This window comes from Sus scrofa, chromosome 2 (assembly GCF_054392235.1).
Source record: "Sus scrofa isolate SSC_HxYL_T2T_F1_AM1 chromosome 2, Sscrofa_HxYL_maternal_Yorkshire_Landrace_v2.0, whole genome shotgun sequence".
Lineage (NCBI taxonomy): Eukaryota > Metazoa > Chordata > Mammalia > Artiodactyla > Suidae > Sus > Sus scrofa.
Genome location: NC_139384.1, coordinates 69553823 through 69573809, shown reverse-complemented (window position 1 = coordinate 69573809; position 19987 = coordinate 69553823). Strand labels below are relative to the sequence as shown.

The 19987-nt window shown below is 55.9% G+C and overlaps 2 protein-coding genes and 1 long non-coding RNA gene across 53 annotated transcripts in view; 2 read left to right on the top strand and 1 right to left on the bottom strand.

Annotated features, from left to right (window-relative positions):
- The window catches only part of MYO9B (myosin IXB), a 111919-nt gene extending 97580 nt beyond the window's left edge, over window positions 1–14339 (top strand). For 8 of the 50 annotated variants that reach the window (XM_085012416.1, XM_021083575.2, XM_085012404.1 and 5 more), the window contains 18 exons: window positions 280–352; window positions 1069–1190; window positions 2719–2852; window positions 3119–3309; window positions 5452–5550; window positions 5665–5838; window positions 5947–5988; window positions 6220–6331; window positions 7484–7557; window positions 8042–8234; window positions 8361–8489; window positions 8744–8849; window positions 9084–9215; window positions 10673–10796; window positions 11289–11336; window positions 11682–11824; window positions 12666–12793; window positions 12914–14339. In XM_085012416.1, coding sequence (XP_084868542.1) covers window positions 280–352; window positions 1069–1190; window positions 2719–2852; window positions 3119–3309; window positions 5452–5550; window positions 5665–5838; window positions 5947–5988; window positions 6220–6331; window positions 7484–7557; window positions 8042–8234; window positions 8361–8489; window positions 8744–8849; window positions 9084–9215; window positions 10673–10796; window positions 11289–11336; window positions 11682–11824; window positions 12666–12793; window positions 12914–13329 — 2440 coding nt within the window. In that variant the 3' untranslated portion in view covers window positions 13330–14339. Of the gene's footprint in view, window positions 1–279; window positions 353–1068; window positions 1191–2718; window positions 2853–3118; window positions 3310–5451; window positions 5551–5664; window positions 5839–5946; window positions 5989–6219; window positions 6332–7483; window positions 7558–8041; window positions 8235–8360; window positions 8490–8743; window positions 8850–9083; window positions 9216–10672; window positions 10797–11288; window positions 11337–11681; window positions 11829–12665; window positions 12806–12913 lie in introns of all 50 variants that reach the window. The other 42 variants (XM_085012402.1, XM_085012406.1, XM_085012395.1 and 39 more) reach the window with 9 other exon arrangements.
- Window positions 14340–14535: 196 nt separating this feature from the next.
- Window positions 14536–15867, bottom strand: LOC110259327 (uncharacterized). Its single transcript, XR_014837430.1, has 4 exons — window positions 15605–15867; window positions 15316–15452; window positions 14889–15059; window positions 14536–14711 (listed from the first exon to the last, which is right to left on the bottom strand). It is a non-coding gene; the product is annotated as an uncharacterized LOC110259327 (long non-coding RNA).
- Window positions 15868–15886: 19 nt separating this feature from the next.
- USE1 (unconventional SNARE in the ER 1) lies at window positions 15887–19520 on the top strand. 2 transcript variants are annotated; one of them, XM_003123491.5, is made up of 8 exons: window positions 15887–16037; window positions 16346–16395; window positions 16536–16614; window positions 16701–16853; window positions 17968–17980; window positions 18400–18427; window positions 18902–19076; window positions 19316–19520. In XM_003123491.5, the coding sequence occupies exons 1-8, from the start codon at window positions 15897–15899 to the stop codon at window positions 19496–19498; spliced, it is 822 nt and encodes a 273-aa protein (XP_003123539.1). In that variant the 5' UTR covers window positions 15887–15896; the 3' UTR covers window positions 19499–19520. The 2 variants fall into 2 exon arrangements, 1 of the variants encoding a protein (XP_003123539.1); XR_014837429.1 differs by lacking the exon at window positions 17968–17980 and having other exon boundaries at window positions 16701–16870.
- Window positions 19521–19987: the final 467 nt, after the last annotated feature.

Below are 19987 nucleotides of genomic sequence, written 5' to 3'. Positions count from 1 at the left end.
ACCCCTAGTTAGCTAAATATCAGGGACTCTGAATCGCCAGCCCCTTGTCTGGAAGAAGAGATGGAGGAAGACGCAGGCCTCTGCTAGGGTGGGCCTTCTCCACCTCAGTGCAGCGGAGCCCTGGGGCCGGGTCGTTCTCTAGGGTGGGTGCTGGGCTGGGCACTGTGGGGTTCTGCCCACCGGCTGCCAGGAGCATCTCCCTCCCCTGCCCCAGTCCCCACAACCCAAGTGTCTCCTACCTCGGCCTTGTCAGTAAGCCACGTTTCTGTGATCTCACAGGGAGAGGCGCATTTCCTTATCTGCCAGTGATGTCTCCAAGCTCCTCTCATCCCCATCCCAGACCAAGACTCAGGTAAAGCTTCAGGCAGCAGCCCTCACTTCTGAGGGTCCAAGCCCACTTCTGCCCTAGCTGCCCCGGAACCACCAGAGGGAAACAGTGGAGGAGCTCCCATTGTGGCTCAGTGGGTTAAGAACCCGACTAGTATCCATGACAATGCAGGTTTGATCCCTGGCCTCGCTCAGTGGGGTAAGAACCTGGCATTGCCAAAAGCTGTGGTGCAGGTTGCAGATGTGGCTCGGATCTGGTATTGCTGTGGCTGAGGTGTAGGCCTCAGCTGCAGATCTGATTCGACCCCTAGCCTGGGAACTTCTATATGCTATGGGTGCAGCCTGAAAAAGAAAAAGGGAGTTCCTATTGTGTGCAGTGGAAACAAATCCGACTAGGAATCCGACTAGGTTGTGGGTTTGAAGCCTGGCCTTGCTCAGTGAGTTAAGGATCTGGCATTGCCCTGAGCTGTGGTGTAGATCACAGACATGGCTTGGATCTGGCGTTGCTGTGGCTGTGGCATAGGCCAGCAGCTACAGCTCTGATTTGACCCCTAGCCTGGAACCTACATATGTCACAGGTGTGGCCCTATGAAAAAGATAAAAGACAAAAAAAAAAAAAAAAAGAAAGAAAGAAAAAGAAGGAAATGGTAGATAGAGTGCACCATGGCACCAGGACCCGACCCCCACTTTCCCTCCTGAGAGGCCACCTGCCTTTACTCACCCAGCCCTACTGCCCTACAGCCTTCTACAGAAACCGTGGACGGGGAGCCCAGCACAAAGAAGCCAGCCATCCAGAAGAAGAAGTCGAGCGAGGCATCCTTCAGCACAGACTCGGGGCTGTCCCCAGGCTCCGCCGACTCTAAGTAGGTGTGGGGCCAAACCCTGGGTGTCCAGGTCCTCCATTCCTGGAGCCTAAGCCAATCACACTCATGAAGCTTAGTGGAGGAGGCCTTTGCTTAGCAGTTCCATGAAGAGAAACCCACTCAGAGCCCGTGTTGTGGCCCTATCAGGGCAAAAAGATTCCTGATGAAGCCCAGAGCTTGTCTAGGTCACCTCCTCTGGGGCCACAGATAGGCGGTTTACATTTGGGTGCGTATGGAATCAGAACCAGCTCCCAGCTCCCCTGTCCCCACATCTGGGAACCTCTCCTGGGTCCAATGATAGAAAAAACTGGACCAAGCTTCAGTCCCCAGACAGCCCCTGCCAAAGTGCACCAGGCAGTTCCCAGAGCAGAGGGGTTGGGGCCATGGGACAGGCCCAATCAAGGGATGGGAGCCCGAGGGTGGTGAGGAACGGGCTGTGGTGGGAGGCAGAGAGCCCCTCTCCCAACTGGGGGAAACCCCCCCACACACCAAAACTAACAATAGCTTCAGACAATAGGAATTTACTCTCTCACTAGAAATGCAAGATCCAGGTGTGAGCAGGGCCATGTCTCTCTCCCTCCTCCTGAATCTCAAGGAGGATCCCTCCTGGCCTCTTCCAGCTTATGGAGGCTCCAGGCATCCTTGGCTTGTGGCCACCTCCCCCCAACCTCAGCCTCCATCTTCACATGACATTCTTCTCTCCCCTGTGTCTTTTCCTTTTCCATCTCTTAAAAAGACAAGTGGGCAATCACAAGGGTGATTTACAATCTTGAGATCCTTCACTTAGAATCTTAGTTTATTCAGGCTGCTATAACAAAACACCACAGGCTGAGCTGGAGGCTGGAAAGTCCAGGATTGAGGCACCAGCAGATTCGGTGTCTGGTTCAGAGATGCCTTCTTCTTGCTGGGTCCTCACATGGTAGAAAAGGCCAGGGAGCTCTCTGGGGTCTCATATAAGGGCACTCATCCCATCGTGATGGCCCCACCCTCATGACCTAATCACCTCCCAAACACCCCACCTCCTAACACCATCACACTGGGGGTTAGGCTTCAGCATACAAATTTGGGAAACACAGGCATTTCATCCTTAGCATTTAGGCACATCTGCAAAGACCTTTTTCCCAAATAAGATCATGCTCTTAGGCCCTGAGGCTTAGCACATGGACATAACTTTTGGGGGAGCCATCATTCACCCCACCACATAGCCAGTATCTGTGGTGCATGATTTGGCCTTTATTCTTTACTGGGTTTTTCCCCCCTAACCTTGTGCCTATAAAAGCATCTCAAGGGAGAGGGCAGGGGGCACTTTTTTTTTTTTAATATGAAAATGGGGTCACGCTATGTCGTCCGCTCAGCATCTCGCTCTTTCACCTGACTCCCCTGTCAGTTCACACAGATGGACCGCGTTTTTAGTAGCATCCTGTTCCAACAATAACCAAGAAAAGGGCTATTTCTCTTTACAGCAAGTTGACCCTTTGGCCTCACATCTGCTTTCATTTCCTGAGGAGCCCTGTACTTTCTCCTGCAGATCCACATTTAAGAGACTCTTCCTGCATAAAAACAAGGATAAAAAATACACCTTGGAGGGCACAGAGGAGACGGAGAACACAGTACTCGGGCCTGTGGTGCTGGAAGCCACCACCATGAAGAAGACTCTAGAAGGTTGGTCACCCACAGCCTCAGGGATGGACAGCAGAGCCACCAGGGCCCCTGAGGACCGTCCCCAGATGGGGCCTTGAGTTGTCTATGGGTTGAGCCCTGGTAACAGGGCCTCAGGGCTGGTCCCATCCCTGGAGGCATTTGCTGGCCACGGACCTCGGCATGCGGCACTGTGGGGCCCTGGCTCTCTGCACTTGTGCCCACACCCCAGGTCCTCCCCAGGAACCTGCCTTCACCAGCCTCTCCTGTCCACACCCCCCCCAACACAGCCCCCTCCGGCAACCAGCACCGCCACACCACCAGTGAGAAGCACACCAAGGAGCCGGGAAGCAAAGGGAAGAAGAACCGAAACCTCAAGATCGGCAAAATCACGGTGTCAGAGAAGTGGCGAGAGTCGGTGTTCCGCAAGATCACCAATGCCAATGAGCTCAAGTACCTGGATGAGTTCCTGCTCAACAAGGTGGGGCCACGGGCACGGTGCTGGGGGCAGGGCTTACACGCACAGCGGGCCCCTGGGCGTCCCCAGAGGGCCGTCACCACCTGGCAGAGTTTTCCAAACCGTCCCACCAAAGCCCATATCAGGCAGGAACAGAAAGTCCAGGTCCACAGTTCTCACACACAGAAAGTTCCAGAAACCAGGAGTTCCTGTTGTGGCGCAGTGGAAATGAATCCGACTAGGAACCGTGAAATTGCGGGTTCGATCCCTGGCCTCACTCACTGGGTTAAGGATCTGGCATAGGCTGGCAGCTACAGATCCAATTAGAGCTCTCGCCTGGGAACCTCCATATGCCATGGGTAGGGCCTTAGAAGACAAAAAGACAAAAAAAAAAAAAAAAAAAAAAGAAAGTTTCAGAAACCAGACACTTGTTTCTAAGCCTAGCATCAGCTGATTTTCTACAATTCCCAGCTGGGATTCCCATGAGACCTCACTCAGTGCAGATACTTAAATTTTGCCACAGAATATGTGTCATCTCACTGGGGGCTACACAGAACGTGTGGAACCACGTCATGCCCAAAGCATCTGATTCTAGGACACACACACACACACACTCTTGGCTAGAGTCACCCAGAGCACGCATGCATGTACACACATGGGTTAGGGGCCTAGCAGCTGCCTTTTATCCTACAGTTCCTGCCCAGAAAGTTTGAGTTCTGCTGTCTTATAGTGCCCCTTGGGGGCGGTTGCCCTCTTTCTCACACATGAGAAAAGGGAAACACTAGCATGCAGAATAACCTTCCAGGCAGGGCACCAGACATACTCACATCCCACCAGGCCACCCCTAAGTCCTGTGGCCTTCCCTTGTCATGAACAAAATTTTCTTTTTTAGCTGTACCTGCATGGCATGCAGAAGTTCCCAGGCCAAGGATTGAACCTCAGCCACAGCAGTCACAATGCCAGGTCCTTAACCCACTGAGCCACCAGGGATGTCTGAAATTATGTTATTTAGAACATACTTTTACAAAATGTATTCAGGAGTGCTCTTGGGGCACAGCGAGTTAAAGGATCCAGCTCAAGTTGCTTCTGTGGCTCAGGTTCGATCCGGGAACTTCCACATGCTGCGGATGTGGCCAAAAAAAAAAAAAAAAAAAAAATGCATTTGATTCAAGGCTATGATTGAGCACTTACAGAGGTGAAAAAGGCATGGCCTGCATTCAGAGTGTTCCCAGCCCCAGCTGCGGGCACTCCCACAGCAAATACAGTGACATTTGGGACATTGGGCTGACAGGGACAATAAAGGGTTAGAACACCCTTCAGAGGGCACAGGAGGAGTTCCCATTGTGGTTCAGTGGGTTAAGAACCCAATTGGTATCCATGAGGCTGTGGGTTCAATCCCTGGCCTTGCTCAGTGTGTTCAGGATCTGGAGTTGCCACCGTCACAGACACGGCTCAGAGCCCAAGTTGTGTCTGTGGCATAGGCCAGCAGCTGCAGCTCCGATTTGACCCCTAGCCTGGAAACTTCCAAATGCCACACCTGTGACCCTAAAAGGGCGGGGGGGGGCGGAGGCTCATGAAATGACCAGGCGCAGGCCATTTGAGGCAGCCCCAGTCCTGGGGCTCAGCCAAGCATTGAGTGCCTATGTGGGGAAGCAGGTAAACCAGTGTTTTTCAGAGCTCCTGCTGTGACACACCAGGATTGGCGTCTTGGGAGCAATGGGACTCAGGTTCGATCCCCAGCCCAGCACAGTGGGTTAAGGATGCAGCATTGCCACAGCTTCAGCTTAGGTCAAGGCTGCAGTTCGGATCTGATCCCAGGCCAGGGAGCTTCATATGCTTCAGGGCAGTCAAAAATGAAAAGAAAAACAAAAACAAAAACGTTTCTCCACCAGGGGTGAGTCTGCTCCCAGGCGACCCTTGGCAACATCTGCAGACATTTTTGGTCCTCATGCTGGGGACTGTTCCCAGCACCTGATGGGTGGAGGGGGGCCAGGGGTACCGCTCAACACCCACTGTGAGTGATTCCAGAGAGACTGAGGGTCTTTGTCAAGAGGGCCCAGGTATTTCTCTCCAAGCCCAGGGGAGCCTGGGAAGGACTTGGGACAGGGCAGGGCGATCACTGCCCCGCCCAACATGGGGTCCGTGGATCTCTCCCTCCGTCTCCAGATAAATGACCTGCGTTCCCAGAAGACTCCCATTGAGGGCTTGTTCATCGAAGCCACCGAGAAGTTCAGAAGCAACCTCAAGACCATGTACTCCGTCCCTGTACGTGGAACCCCCAGCCCCAGGGAGGGCCCCGGTGGCAACCCCAACAGACTCCCCCGGGCACCCCCTCCATCTGTCTGTCCCAAGGGGGGATGACACGCTGCGTCCCCACAGAACGGGAAGATCCACGTTGGCTACAAGGACCTGATGGAGAACTACCAGATCATGGTGAGCAACCTGGCGGCCGAGCATGGCGAGAAGGACCCCAACCTGGTCCTCAACACCTTCCAGTCCCTGCTGGATGAGTTCACCCGCAGGCACACCAAGAACGACTTCGAGCCTCCCAAGGTGGGTGCTGCCGTTCCGGGTGACAAGAGGTCCTGATGGCAGGACGTCACAGGGTGGGGGTGTCCTCAGGGGGGCCCACACTGACCTGGCCTTCATGCTCTCTCACAGCAGAGCAAATCTCAGAAGAAGAAGCGGAAGCAGGAACGCGCTGTGAGTACGCGTGTCCACGTGTGCATGGGCATGAGCATGGGTGTGTGTGCACATGCGGGCAGTCAGGCAGGTGAGCATGTGTTTTCCTGCCCAGCCCTACAGGAGGGTCCCTGGTCATGAGTGAGTGGCCCTGGTCCTGCTGGCAGCATCCCAACTGAGCACCCGTGGCAACCCTGTCGGGGGGCTGGGGGCGTCCACCTTCTCACCTACACCCCTCCCGCACTGTTCCAGGTCCAGCAGCACAACGGGCATGTGTTCGCCAGCTACCAAGTGAGCATCCCACAGTCGTGCGAGCAGTGCCTCTCCTATATCTGGCTCATGGACAAGGCCCTGCTCTGCAGTGGTGAGTGCCCTTCCCCAACCCCAGTCACCCATTACCCCCTCTGATCTCCCCAGGTCCCCCAACTCCCACCCCACATCCCCTGACCCCTCACCATGTCCCCAGCCCCAACCCCTCACTGTGCACCTGGGCCTTCACCCCAGCTGATCTTTCTGGAACACTGCCCTGGTCACACCTCAGCCACCGAAAGTTCCCACTGTCACCCTGGGCCAGAGCCCAGTTCTCAACTGACCCCAAGGCCTCCACCCAACTCTGCAGCCTCCCCTCTGCAAGTTCCATCTGGGAAAGTCCCTCTGTGCCCTATTTTCAGGCCTTTGTTCACGTTGCTCCTGCTGCCTAAACTGTTGGCCCCTCCCCCATGTGCCAGGCAAGGCCAGTCAGTCCCCCAGGGACCCTGAGAGACAAGTGCAGTCCAGGACAACCTAACTGGCCCATGGGCTGGCAGCCAGGAGGTGGCCAAGCCCAAGTGGGAACCCAGTCAGTCCCCAGAGGCCCAGGCTGGGTCAGGGAGGCCTCCAGACTTCTGTTTTCCTACCGGGACCCAGTCAGAGCTGGCTTTTCTTTTCAGGCCAGGGTAGCCTTCTCTCCCCTTGGCCCCCATGTGAGGAATGGCCACCACCTCACATCTGTCATAAATACCCAGGCAGGGAGTTTCCTTGTGACTCAGCAGGTTAGGGATCCAACATTGTCACTGCTGTGGTTCTGGTGACAGCTATGGTGCAGGTCTGATTCCTGGCCCAGATTCTACATGCTGCAGGTGCAGCACAAAAAAAAAAAAAGCAAGCAAGCACTTGTCCCATGGCTCAGCAGTAACAAATCCAACTAGTATCCCTGAGGATATGGATTCAATCCCTGGCCTCGCTCAGTGGGTTAAAGGATCTGGTGTTGCCATGAGCTGCATTGTAGGTTGCAGACGTGGTTCGGATCTGGTGTTGCTGTGGCTGTGGTGTAGGCTGGCAGCTACAGCTCCAATTCAACCCCTCGCCTGAGAACTTCCATATGCTGTGGGTGCAGCCCTAAAAAGAAAACAAAAAAAAGCAAATATCCAGGTGGTTGTCACTGTCCTAAGACATTGAGACAGGCAGCCGTGGGAACCTGGGGCCCCTGATATGCTATCAGTCACTACCCTCTTCCCCTCCCCCCATGGCCCCCTAGTGTGCAAGATGACCTGCCACAAGAAGTGTGTGCACAAGATTCAGACCTACTGCTCTTACACAAGCGGGAAGCAGGTAAGCCCACCAGGGCCGGGAACTTTTCAGGCCGTTCTGAGAGATGTGGAAGAGAGGGTATGCTGAGTGCAAGGCCAAGGGGTGTCAGGTGAAGCACGGAGCTGGCAGGAGGGGCTGGTCCCGCAGCAGAGCACACCCAGGTCTTGTCAGGCATCCCCCAAGACAAAGGCTGGGCTTGTGTGTGCATCTCAGACCCTGGCCCCATTCCTCTCTCCTCCAGGAGAGGGCAGCTCCCGAGCCTGCACACAAGGGAGGTGGGGTTCTGAGGGCTGGGGCTGCAGCAAGAGCTAGGATCAGCTGCTCTTGAGGGGGCTATGGCGCTTCCCATGGAGACCCGCTGCCGGAGGTCATCAAGCAACCTCCACAGCCAGATGCCAGATGTTCAAGGGAGGGAGGGATGGAGGCCACAGAAGAGGGCCCGGGGTTGACAGGGAGGACAACCAGCTCAGGTCTCCACCCCCCACCCTGCTCCCCATCATTGCAGATCGAGCCAGGCACTGAGCCCGGCCACTTTGGAGTGTGCGTGGACAGCCTGACCAGCGACAAGGTCTCAGTGCCCATCGTGCTGGAGAAGCTTTTGGAACATGTGGAGATGCACGGCTTGTATACTGAGGGCCTCTATCGCAAGTCAGGTGCGGCCAATCGCACCAGAGAACTCCGGCAGGCATTGCAGACAGGTGGGTGCTGTGAGGAGGTGAGGGCTGTGGGCAGGTCAGTGTCAAGGGCAGGAGGGTGAAGCATGGGGCTCCAGGCCCAGCCCCCTGCCTTCCCCACACTCACCGCCCCCCCCACCCCGCCCACAGACCCCACAGCAGTCAAACTGGAGAACTTTCCTATCCACGCCATCACCGGGGTGCTCAAACAGTGGCTCCGAGAGCTGCCCGAGCCCCTCATGACCTTTGCCCAGTACGGTGACTTCCTCCGCGCCGTAGGTGAGTCCCACGGTGGCAGCAGGGGAGGAGGGGGGCAGGAGGTGGCTATCGGGGGTCAGAGCCTTAAGTATTTGCTCTGGCCAGTCAGGGAGGAGGGACCCGCATCACTCCAGCCGAGAAACCAAGGCCCGGGCTGGGGCCCTCTGTGCTTGCCACACACCCGTCCCAGGCTCAACCCAGTGGGAGGCTCCCCGGGGCCCTGGAGCCTGTCAGGGTGGGGCTGGCAGGTAGCTGACACCCCTGGGCCCTCCTAGAGCTGCCAGAGAAGCAAGAGCAGCTGGCCGCCATCTATGCCGTCTTGGAGCACCTGCCAGAAGCCAACCACAACTCCCTGGAACGGCTCATCTTTCACCTGGTCAAGCAAGTGCCTGTCCACCTACCTACCACCAGCTCTCCGTGGGGTGGGGTCCCAGCAGGAGCCTGGCCACAGTGTTCCCCAGGGCCGGCATTCTCTGGTGGCTTCATGCCAGGACATGAGCCCATATTGGGAGGGGGTCCACCAGGGGGCCCCCAGCTGTGCTGGCACCTTCCCCAGGCTCTGGATTCTTGTCTTGGGGCTCCCCAGCCACCCCCTGACTGCCACTTATTGCACAGGGTGGCCCTGCTCGAGGATGTGAACCGCATGTCACCCGGTGCGCTGGCCATCATCTTCGCACCCTGCCTCCTGCGCTGCCCAGACAACTCAGACCCACTGACCAGCATGAAAGACGTCCTCAAGATCACCACGTGAGTACCAGGACCAGCGGGCCTCCGCTCCCGCCATGCACTCAGGGCAGCCCCACCAGGGACCCCACATTAAACCGCAGAGCCCATGCCAGAACCCTCCAACGGCCTAGCCTCAGTAGTGTGTAAACACACCTGCAGAGAAAAGTCCCGAAGAATATACCCCGTTCACGATGGCCCCTGGAGGTGCCCTGAGCACTGGAGTCCTGGATGGGCTTCATTTGATCTCTCTACTCTGTTTTCTTTTCTAACAAACACACATGACTTTTGTCCTAAATGGAAATTCAAACAAAGCCTGGATGTGCGCTGTTTGCTGTGAGCAGCAAGCAGGGTTCTTCCGACAGACAAGGGACAAGGGGCAGCCCAGCCTCACAGTGGCATCATGGGGCTCACACAGTCCCAGACCCGGGGTGGGGGGAGATCTGGCAGCCTCTCTCCTCAAGCAGCAGGAGCGTCACTTGCAAGTTGGAGGGTGGAAAACCAAAAACAGGGGAAAATCCCTCGTTCCTTGCCACAGGGTGAGGGAGACAGTGAAGCCCCATGTTCCCAGTGTCAGAAAGCAATGAGAGCCAGCAGCAAACAGAAGTATGATCTCAAGTTTCCTTCTTCCCCTAAACAATCTTCAAAAGTTCTCAAAAGGTTCTTCAAAAGAACTCAAAAGGAGGTTAGCAGACATCCATCACTAAGAGGATATTATCTAGGCTGCACACTCTAAAAATAAGAACCTGTCACCCTAGGCAGTTTCAGGAGGCAAACACAGGAAGGCCTGACCTAGGCCCCCAGGCCACACGCTTTGAGAGTAATGAGCAGCAGCTGCTAGGCGGAGAGGAGGGGAGCCCAGAGTGTCCCTGACACTACCTGGGCTGTGGTGTGGTGTTGACAGATATGCTTTCAGCCTCTTTCAGCACATTCCATGGCCTTTTTTTCTTATGTGGTCACGACCGCCTCTCCATCCAGGCCGAGTCCATCCTGTCCCACCACACCCTCCCCGCCCTGGTACTGACCTCTCCAGGCTGAGTCTCCCTGGTATTGGCCACTCAGGCTGGCCCTGACCAAGGGACTTCTTGAGCCCTTGGGGCCAGCTGCCTGCAGCCCCTGGGATAAATCGCCCAGCCTCCCCACACCTTCTATACTTCTGTGAGATGGGATTGTCCCCACCCTGCAGGGTGACTGAAAGATCAATTCACTTTAATCCTCGGTACTGTACTTCCTCCTTCAGACAAGGAGGCTTGTTAAGACAGGGATCCAGGCTCAGAGAGGTGGGGTGAGCAGCACAAGGTCACACAGTGAGTGAAGTGGGGCCACAAGGGGAGCCACAGCCTTGTCCGCGGCCCTGCCTGACCTCTGGGTCTCTGCCTCAGCCACCCTGCCCCAGTCTCTGGCCAGCATCTCCCTAGACGGGGAAGAGGGGCCCTCGCGTTGGCCATCCCCCCAGGATAGCCGAATCGCCTTCTCCACAGGTGCGTGGAGATGCTGATCAAAGAACAGATGAGGAAGTACAAAGTGAAGATGGAGGAGATCAACCAACTGGAGGCTGCGGAGAGCATCGCCTCCCGAAGGCTCTCTCTCCTGAGACAAAACGCTGTGAGCAACGCAGGGCTGCGGCTCGGGTCGGGGGGGAGCCTTGTGGGAGGAGGCCGTGGGCGGGGTTTGGGCATAGGGCGTGGTGTCTCTTCTAATGCATACACTTGCAGCCACGTGTGGCCGTAGGCAGCCTGACCAGGAGCCTCATGGCAGCATAGTTAGGCGCTGATTCCTCACAGCCAAATGACCCCCGTCCTAGCTCAGTCTCTAAGCCAACTGCTCCTCTCAGCAGCAGGGGATTCTATCACCCACTTGGTGGTAATCCTGGTCATACTCCAGCCACATCCCCTGCAGACCTGGGCCCCGCCCACAGGGAAACGTTCCCACAGCAGAAATGGTCTTGCTTTCGGAGGTGGGTGGGGGAATAAAGGGCAGGCCCAGGCTCCTGTGGGAGGATCCCCTCCTTATCCCCGCAATCAGACATGGTGCATGCCCATGACTAGCACCTGGTCATGGCCCAGTGTGGTCACCCTCTCTTCATCTCTCCCCCAGCCATGGCCTCTCAAACTGGGGTTTTCGTCTCCCTATGAGGGGGTCCTGGTATGTACACATACGGCGGGTTCTAGTCGCATGTCTCCCGGTGCGGTGCATGCTGGGGTTCCCCTCCACCCCTAGGGTCTCTTAGGATAGGCCAAGTACATCCTAACCTTCCAGAAGTGCATGCTGGGGGAGGCCCATTGCCTGCTGACCACCTGTGCTGAAGATGACTAATCAGCCAAGTGCCGGTCACTCAGTCCCTGCATGATCCCGGGAGAAGCCTTACTAAGCGTAGCCGTCCGCGTCGGAACTAACCTCCCCTGGAGATGCACCGCCCTCTTTCCATCCACAAGCACTGAACCCCACCCACCTAGAGGGGCTGACCACACCTGCCGCTTTTCTTGGCAGATCAAGAATCCCAAGACCCGGATGAAAAGCAGCGGTGGCCTGGAGGAACTGGGGGTGCTGCCAGAGGAAGAAGCAGCTGGTGGTGACGAGGATCGAGAGAAGGAGATCCTAATCGAGCGGATCCAGTCCATCAAGGAGGAGAAGCAAGTGTCTCTCCGACCCCATGCCACCCTTCCAACCCCCATCCACTGGCCCCTCCACTATAGGGGATCTAGCTGTTAGGAGGCTGACGGGCTAGGCTTAGTCCTGTGGCCCAGTGCCCACGTCACGAGGTGTTCCTGTCCTAAAATACATCCTAGGGCTCTTTCCTGCTTGACCACAGAAAACAAGAATGGCCCATAGGGAGAGAAGGAACAACAGAGGAGTGATGCCAGAACTTTGTCTTCAAGTTGGCCTTAGATAGGGTGACCCACCAGTTTGCTGTCTCCTCAAGATGGAAGTATGAGGAGTTCCCGCTATGACATAGTGGGTTAATGATCTGGTCTAGCTTGTCTCTGTGGAGGAGCTGGTTCAATCCCAGGCCTGGCACAGTGGGTTAAGGATCTGCCATTGCTGCAACTCTGGCATAGGTCATAGGTCAGTTCAGATTCAATCTCTGGCCCAGGAACTTCCATATGCTGGGAGTGTGGCCTGAAAAAAAAAGATGGGAGTATGAAAAGAGATGCCCTTAGAAATTATGCCAGGTAGCTTGGGAATAGGCAGGGCACTGCAGGCAGAGGGAACAGCACATACAAAGATCCTGAGGCAGGAGCACCTCACCAGCACAGTACTAGGACAGACGCCTGGCTTCCTGCAGCAACCTGCCCCCTTCCTCACATGAATCTCACTGGGCCGGGGTATTTGGAGCCTGGTGTGCTTTGGGGGTCAGATTTGGGGTCCTGGAGGCAGGGAGTCCCATCCAGGACCAAGATGGCCTACTCTTTCCCATGGGGCAGTCTTCCACTGTGGGAACAGCCTTGGACATTGTGACCCCCTCATCCCCAGGGAGGACATCACGTACCGGCTGCCGGAGCTTGACCCTCGGGGCTCCGATGAAGAGAACCTGGACTCAGAGACTTCAGCCAGCACTGAAAGCCTGTTGGAAGAGCGGGCCAGGCGGGGGGCCTCGGAAGGTCAGTATTAAGGTAGCGTCTGCTTTTTTCCTTCCCATATCCACACCCAGCAGGCCCCAGGGCGAGGGTCCGTCTGATGGCCCTGAAGCTGCAGTAACCCTGCCATCTGTCTCTCAAAAGGGCCCCTCGCGCCTGCTCTCCCCTGCCCCAGCGTGCCCGCCCCGAGCCCCCTCCCTGAGGCGGCCGCCCTTCCTCGACGAAGGCCGTTGTCCTTCGCGACGGTCAGAGTGAAGACCCCCCGGCGGACCCCCATCATGCCCACGGCCAACATCAAGCTCCCGCCTGGCCTGCCTGCCTATCTCACTGGCCGGGCACTGGGCACCCAGGAAGCTGCTGCCCCTGTGAGGCGCCGAGAGCCGCCTGCCCGCCGCCCGGACCAGGTACACTCTGTGTACGTCACGCCTGGCGCTAACCTGCCCTCGCAGGGCCCTCAGGAGACCCTAGACAAGGATGACCGGCCTCCTGGGGCCAAGCGGAGGTACTCGGACCCCCCAACCTACTGCCTACCCCCTGCCTCGGGCCAGGCCAATGGCTGAGGGCCCACAGCTGCCAGAGTCTGGACATCCAAGGACGGCCTGGTGCCGCGGCCCAAGCGCTGGAGCTCCAGAGCCTGCATTCAGCGGTCTGAGAAGGATCCGGAATGAAAAGCTCCAAGAGCGACGTGAGGTGGGCACTGGCTCCAAGTGAGTCCAGGCAGGGAGAGGCCGGCTGAGACCCGGCCACCCTTGCTGAGCCCCCACGTCGCACAGAGGTGCCCGCCCAGAGCACCAAATCACGGTGGGCAGCCTGGCGTCTCCCAACTTCCCTTTTATATGTTTTTGAGGTCACTGTTTTCTTTGTGCGTGGTTTACATAACTTTAAACTGTAACAGCCTTAACAGAGGACCAAATCGGTTTTTTATATGTGTATGTACAAACTTTTGTATTAACGCCCTGCATCTCCCTTATAACCTGGACATGAGTCTTCAGAGCAAAGCCCACACAGCCGCCAAGCTTTGGAGGCTCAGACCCAATGCTGAAGCACAGCTCGGGGCAGACCAAGGGCTGGGACCCTGCCTAAGGGATTTGGACACTTGAGGCACACGACTGCCCCAAGTCTATCTCAGATTCGTACGCCAGCCTGGCTGACATGCATTCGAGGGAGCAGTGGAACCTTCCATGGTGATCGATTGTTGGCTGGAGCCAGGCAGTAGGCGGCCTCCACTCCAGGCACCACAGACCTCACATCCCAGGGAGTCTCGAATGTGGCCATCGCTCCTCTGTTCACTGTGCCTTGGACCCAGGAGGCTGGAGTAGGCCGCCCTTGGCACTGCCCGCCCCCTGTGGCAGAACAAGAGCCCGCAACTCAGGACTGATCATGGGTGGGGAGGGCAAGGCCTAGGGTTGTACGTCCCTGCAAGTCTACGGCGACAGCCTGGGCAGCTGGCATCTCTGGAGCGAGGCTCTCTTCTTAGGCTCAGCTCACTCTCCAGATACCTGGACACATGGCCACAGGTCTGGGACAAGAGGCATCTGCAAGCCATGTGAAATAAAAAAAAAGTGCCTGAGAGGTGTCTGCATGTAGTTCCTACTTAGGCCAGCTCCAGGTTGGAAAAGCAGAGGTCAGTAGATGGGAGTCAGCTCTATGGCCTGTCAAGAGTGGTGCAGGGCAGGGGATTGGGCGCCTCACCTGAAAGGACCTGCCTTGTTCCTCCATCCAACTTTGCTACTGAAATTTCACACATACTCTTCACACAAGGGAGGTGGACTTTGCTGGAGGTGCTTTTTATTGATCCAGGAAGCTGGGGAAGCAGGCAACTCCTGGCAGAGCCGCATTCTCACTGAATGTGAGGTGAGCTTGCTGTCCTGGGAGCTGCTTCTTGTCACATCTAGCCTCTCCCCAGGTGGGGCTTACATGTCAGCTGAAAGGGCCATCTGCCCTGGGTTGAAAAGGAGGCGGGGTCAGTCCCTGGGAACCCACTAGAACCAGAAGCAACACCTTCACCACACCACCACCCCCAGCAGAGGAGGTCCCAGTTTGCAACCAGATGGGTAGTTGTGGGAACCAGCTGGCAGGTGGGGCCAGTGGGGTAGGGGAGTTGGAGACCATGACAAACCTGAGTTGAGATGACACATGCCAAAGGGTTAGAGGGCTTGTTCAAGGCCACAAAGCTGGGAAAGGGTAGGGCTGGGATTCAGACCCTGCCCTGTCTGCCTCCTTTTACCAATACCCTGATTTTGGTCTCCTCCACGGTACTTTACAGGATACCAGGCCCACAGGTGATGACCTGAGGGATGGGGAGGTGGTTGAGAGCTGCGTGCTGGGCTTCAGTCCCTGTGAAGCCCCCATCCTCACCCAGTCCACTCCAGGAGGGGGACTCAAACAAGGAGCTTTGGCTTCCTGGGAACTCAGACGGGGTTCCAACCATGGGGATCTGGGCACTAGGGGTGACCTGACCCCACCTCTCACAACCAGGACTAGCTCATGTCGTTGCCACACTGCCTGTTTCCCAAGGGAGGTCTAGAAAAAGTTAAGAAACTCACTAGGCCATGGTGGGAGGTGGAGTCAGAGTCAAGGCTGGGTGAAATCATAGCCGCAAAAGTTCGGATCGGTTCCCAAGTCTTGGATGCTAAAACCCCAGCTCAGGGCCTCTGCCCTGGGAGAGTCCAGGGAGCGCTGCCTGTGTGGAAGAGGCCAGTGAAAGAACCCAGAAAGGAGTGGGGAGCGGGGGATTTTGAGCAGGAGAGAAGTAATGAGCACTTCACGGGTTGCATATGGGCCTGACAGGAAGGACTATCCTTTCGACCCTTCTAGAAGGGTCAAGATGCTCACCAGAGGTAGTTGCCTTGTGGTGCAGTGAGTTAAGGATCCTGCGTTCATTGCAGCGGCCGCGCTGGCTGCTGTGGCGCAGGTTCGATCCCTGGCTCAGGAGCTTCCACATGCCAGCGGGCATGGCACACAAGGATAAGCAAGCAATTCAGCACTGAGTAAATATAAAGGGGATGGCGTCTCAGTTGAAACAAAACATCACTTCGGCCTCCCCAAACAAGAATGGGACACCAAACGAGCAGGGCACTTCCGCCCGGAAGGAGACTAACGGAAGGAACTTCCGCCACCTATTAAGATGGCGCCGGCGGAAGGGGCGGAGTGCCGCTGGGTGGCGATGGCAGCGTCAAGGCTGGAGCTGAACCTGGTGCGGCTCTTGTGCCGCTGCGAGGCGATGGCAGCAGAGAAACGGGACCCGGACGAGTGGCGTTTAGAAAAGGTGAGGGAAGCCCATCTTCCGCTTAGAGCCCGAATCCGGAGGGTGATTCCCGCAGGTAGAGGCCACCGGACCGACTCCCAGGCCCCGCCTGCCAATCTGGCCACACCCCTTCCGGTTGTCTCCGCCACGTCCACCTGCATCTCCTCCGGCTCCTCCCTGGGGCTCAGCTTCCCCTCCTTGACACTTGGCTCCTCCCGTTTTCCAACCCCGCCCCCATCTTGGTCCCGCCCCTTGTTGGGTCTGACCCCTTTGAGTAGACCCTGCAGGGGTGAGGGAGACTGGGCTGACACCCCCCTTTTTGTCCCCAGTACGTGGGAGCCCTTGAAGACATGCTGCAGGCCCTGAAAGCGCAGGCGAGGTGAGTGCAGGTGGCCACAGGTGGTTCAAATACTGGGCGAGAACTAGAGTCCAGGATTCCTGGTCTCCAGTCCCTGATAAGACCCTTCCCTGAACTGGGGACAGTGGACATATTTTCTTTTTCCTCTTCTCGCCTTCCAGCAAACCGGCGTCCGAGGTGATCAATGAATATTCTCGCAAAGTAGATTTTCTGAAGGGGATGCTGCAGGCAGAGAAGCTGGTGAGCAGGGGCACCTCAGCCTCCTCAACCTTCCTCATGCTCACCTGGGACCTGCCCCCTGGTAACCCCTCTTCCCTCTTCTGCAGACCTCCTCCTCAGAGAAGGCACTAGCCAACCAGTTCCTGGCCCCTGGCCGAGTGCCAACTACGGCCAGGGAACGGGTACCAGCCACAAAGACAGTGCACCTACAGTCACGGGCACGGTACACCAGTGAGATGCGGAGTGAGCTGCTAGGCACGGTAGGGCTCCCTGTCTGGTCCCTGGGAAGCTTCAGTTGGGGACAGGAGTTTAGTGCCTGGTGGTAATCAGAACAACAAATACTATCAGGTGTAGGGATCCTAGGGAGCCCAACAGCCTCTGCCCTGGACCATCAGACAAGACTTCCAAACAGAGAGGCATTGTGGCCAGGGCTTTGCTAGATGAGTAAGCATTTGTTACAAGGCAAAAAATGGCACATCTCTGGAGTTGTCAGGTGGTGCAGCAAGTTAAGGATCCGGTGTTGTCACTGCTGAGGGGCAGGTTCAATCCCTAGCCCCAGAACGTTCACACGCTGCAGGTGCAGCCAAAAATAAATGGCACATCTCCAGTTAAGCCCCAGAGTTAACCCAGAGCAAAGTTTAGCTCCTGCCTACCCACAGGGAAATGAGTTTTTTTCCATCTGTAAAACAGGATGACAAGGAGTTCCCGCTGTGACGGAGTGAGTTAAGGATCTGACTTCATTGACTGAAGTCACTTTGGATGCGCCAGTTCGATCCCTAGCCCAGCCCAGTGGGTTAAAGGATCTGGCCTTTACTGCTCTGGAGCTCAGATTCAATCCCTGACCCAAGAATTTCCACATGTCACAGGTGTGGCCATTAAAATAAATAAGTAAAATTTATTTTTTTTAATTATTATTTTCTTTTTAGGGCCGCACCTGCGGCATATGGTTCCCAGACTAGGGGTCCAGTCAGAGCTATAGCTGCCGGCCTGCGCCATAGCCACAGCAATGCCAAATCCAAGCCACATCTGCAACCTGCACCACAGCTCACAGCAACGATGTATCCTTACTCCACTGAGCAAGGCCAGGGATCAAACCCTCAACCTCATGGTTCCTAGTCATATTCGTTTCCACTGTGCCATGACGGGAACTCCATAAATAAATAAAATTTAAAAAGAGGATGGCAAATGTCTCTATAAACACTTTATGCGGATCAACTAACCCTTCAAATATTAGCCGTTGTTACCAGGTGATATATGAGGAAACTGAGGATGAGATGTCACAGGACTGAGAGTGGGGAGTTTCTCAAAGCAGAAAGGACAGGTCTTGGGACATGAGAAGGTGGGTGACTTGGTGCCTCTCCTTTTTTCCCACAGGACTCTACTGAAGGTGAGTCAATGTGAGCAGAACAGGACTCAAGGCCTGGGACAGACATGTATCCTTGCTGCCCCACATCCCTCATGCCTAACCTGGCTTCCACAGCCCAGGGAGAGTGTCCCAGGAACATTAGCAATTTACTCCTGGAGGGGGTGGCAGGACAGAGGAGGGGCCCCCAGAGGAGACAGAGTTGGACACTCCCAGCCCAAGGGTCCAGAACTGGCTAGAGGGAAGGGCCTGGGGCCTGGGGGAGCCCAAAGGATGAAAATTTCCTGGAAGGGAGCGCTTTGAAGCCTGATAGGGGCCACCTGGGTAGCAGACAAGATGAAAAATGTCACTAGGAGCAGCAGACATCCCAAGCAATGGTCAGGTAGTTGGAAAACAGCAAACCAATTTTCTCCTTCTTCCTGCTTGGCCTCTTTTGTTTCCAGAGCCTGAACTGAATGTGAGAAAGAGAACGTGAGTATCTTCAGCCCCTTGAGCAGCACTGGGGGCAGGGGATCTGGACAGTCCTTGGGCCACTGAGGCGCTGCCACAAGTGTCTAAACCAGCAGTCAGGAGTTCCCACTGTGGCACAATAGTATTGTTGGTGTCTCTTCAGCATCAGGGATGAGGGTTCAATCCCTGGCCTGGTGCAGTGGGTTAAGGATCTGGGATTGCCACAGCTGCAGTGTAGGTGGCAGCTCTGGCTCAGATTCAATCCCTGGCCCAGGAACTTTCATATGCCACAGATGTGCCCCGCCCCCAAATTAATTAATCAATTAATTTAACCATCAATCAAAAGCCACCTCTGAGGATGCTCTTCCCAGAAACCAAAGCAAAAAGGGGAAGCAGGGCAGTGGCATAGAACCTCTAGATTCTTTGAGAACATGTCTGTCTCTTCATACCCCCTCCCCATCTCATACCCACCTGTCCCCCCATCTGTATGGTCAGTGGGGCAGCAGGGCCCAGGCCAGAGGATGAGAAGCAGTCAGCAGCAGAGCTAGACCTTGTCCTGCAGCGACACCAGGACCTCCAGGAAAAGTTGGCAGAGGAGATGCTAGGCCTGGCCCGGAGCCTCAAGACCAACACACTGGCTGCCCAGAGTGTCATCAAGAAGGATAACCAGGTATGAGGACTATGGCAACTCTAAAACCTCTACCTTGGGCATCAGAGAAGGCTTTCCAGCAGAGGGGCACTATGGTTGGGGCTTGGCTAGCTGAGTAGGAGTTTGGTAGAAGGCAAAAATGGCATTCCCAGCAGAGGAAACAGCACTAGCAAGGGCCAAGAGCTATAGATTTGCTCCAGTGTGGTAGGAAGAGGCCACACTTGGACCCAGTCCTGACATTCTCCCCAACTCACCCGCAGACCCTGTCACACTCACTCAAGATGGCTGACCAGAATCTAGAGAAGCTAAAGACAGAATCTGAGCGGCTGGAGCAGCACACACAGAAGTCAGTCAACTGGCTGCTCTGGGCCATGCTTATTATTGTCTGCTTCATCTTCATCAGCATGATCCTCTTCATCCGTATCATGCCCAAACTCAAATAAAGCCCTGGCCTTGTCCACCTCACCTGTCCTCTCTCTGCCCTCCACCCCTGTCCATGGGTATTCTTTGGGGTGGGCAACAAGATGGGAAGGTCCTTGGAGCCTCTTGAGAGCCACAAAGAGTACATGAGAAGGATTGAGTGCCTGTTGTGGTGCAGCGGAAACACATCCAACTAGTAACCATGAGGTTACAGGTTCGATCATTGGCCTCACTCAGTGGGTTAAGGATCCAGCATTGCCTTGACCTGTGGTGTAGGTCGCAGACACAGCTTGGATCCTGTGGTGTAGGTCGCAGACACAGCTTGGATCCTGTGTTGCTGTGGCTCTGGCATAGGCCAGCAGCTATAGCTCCGATTCGACCTCTAGCCTGGGAACCTCCATATGCCATGGGTACAGCCCTAAAAGGACAAAAGACAAAAAAGACCAAAAAAAAAAAAAAAAAAAAAGACAAAGCAAGAACTGGGTAGGCACTGGGGTTGGGACCCTGAAAGG

Excerpts from the sequence above, each read along its gene's own strand:
- USE1 (XM_003123491.5), top strand. The coding sequence starts at position 15,897 with ATGGCGCCGGCGGAAGGGGCGGAGTGCCGCTGGGTGGCGATGGCAGCG. Across the intron at positions 16,038-16,345 it reads ACGAGTGGCGTTTAGAAAAG|TACGTGGGAGCCCTTGAAGA; the intron begins GTGAGGGAAGCC and ends TTTTGTCCCCAG. Across the intron at positions 19,077-19,315 it reads TCATCAAGAAGGATAACCAG|ACCCTGTCACACTCACTCAA; the intron begins GTATGAGGACTA and ends ACTCACCCGCAG.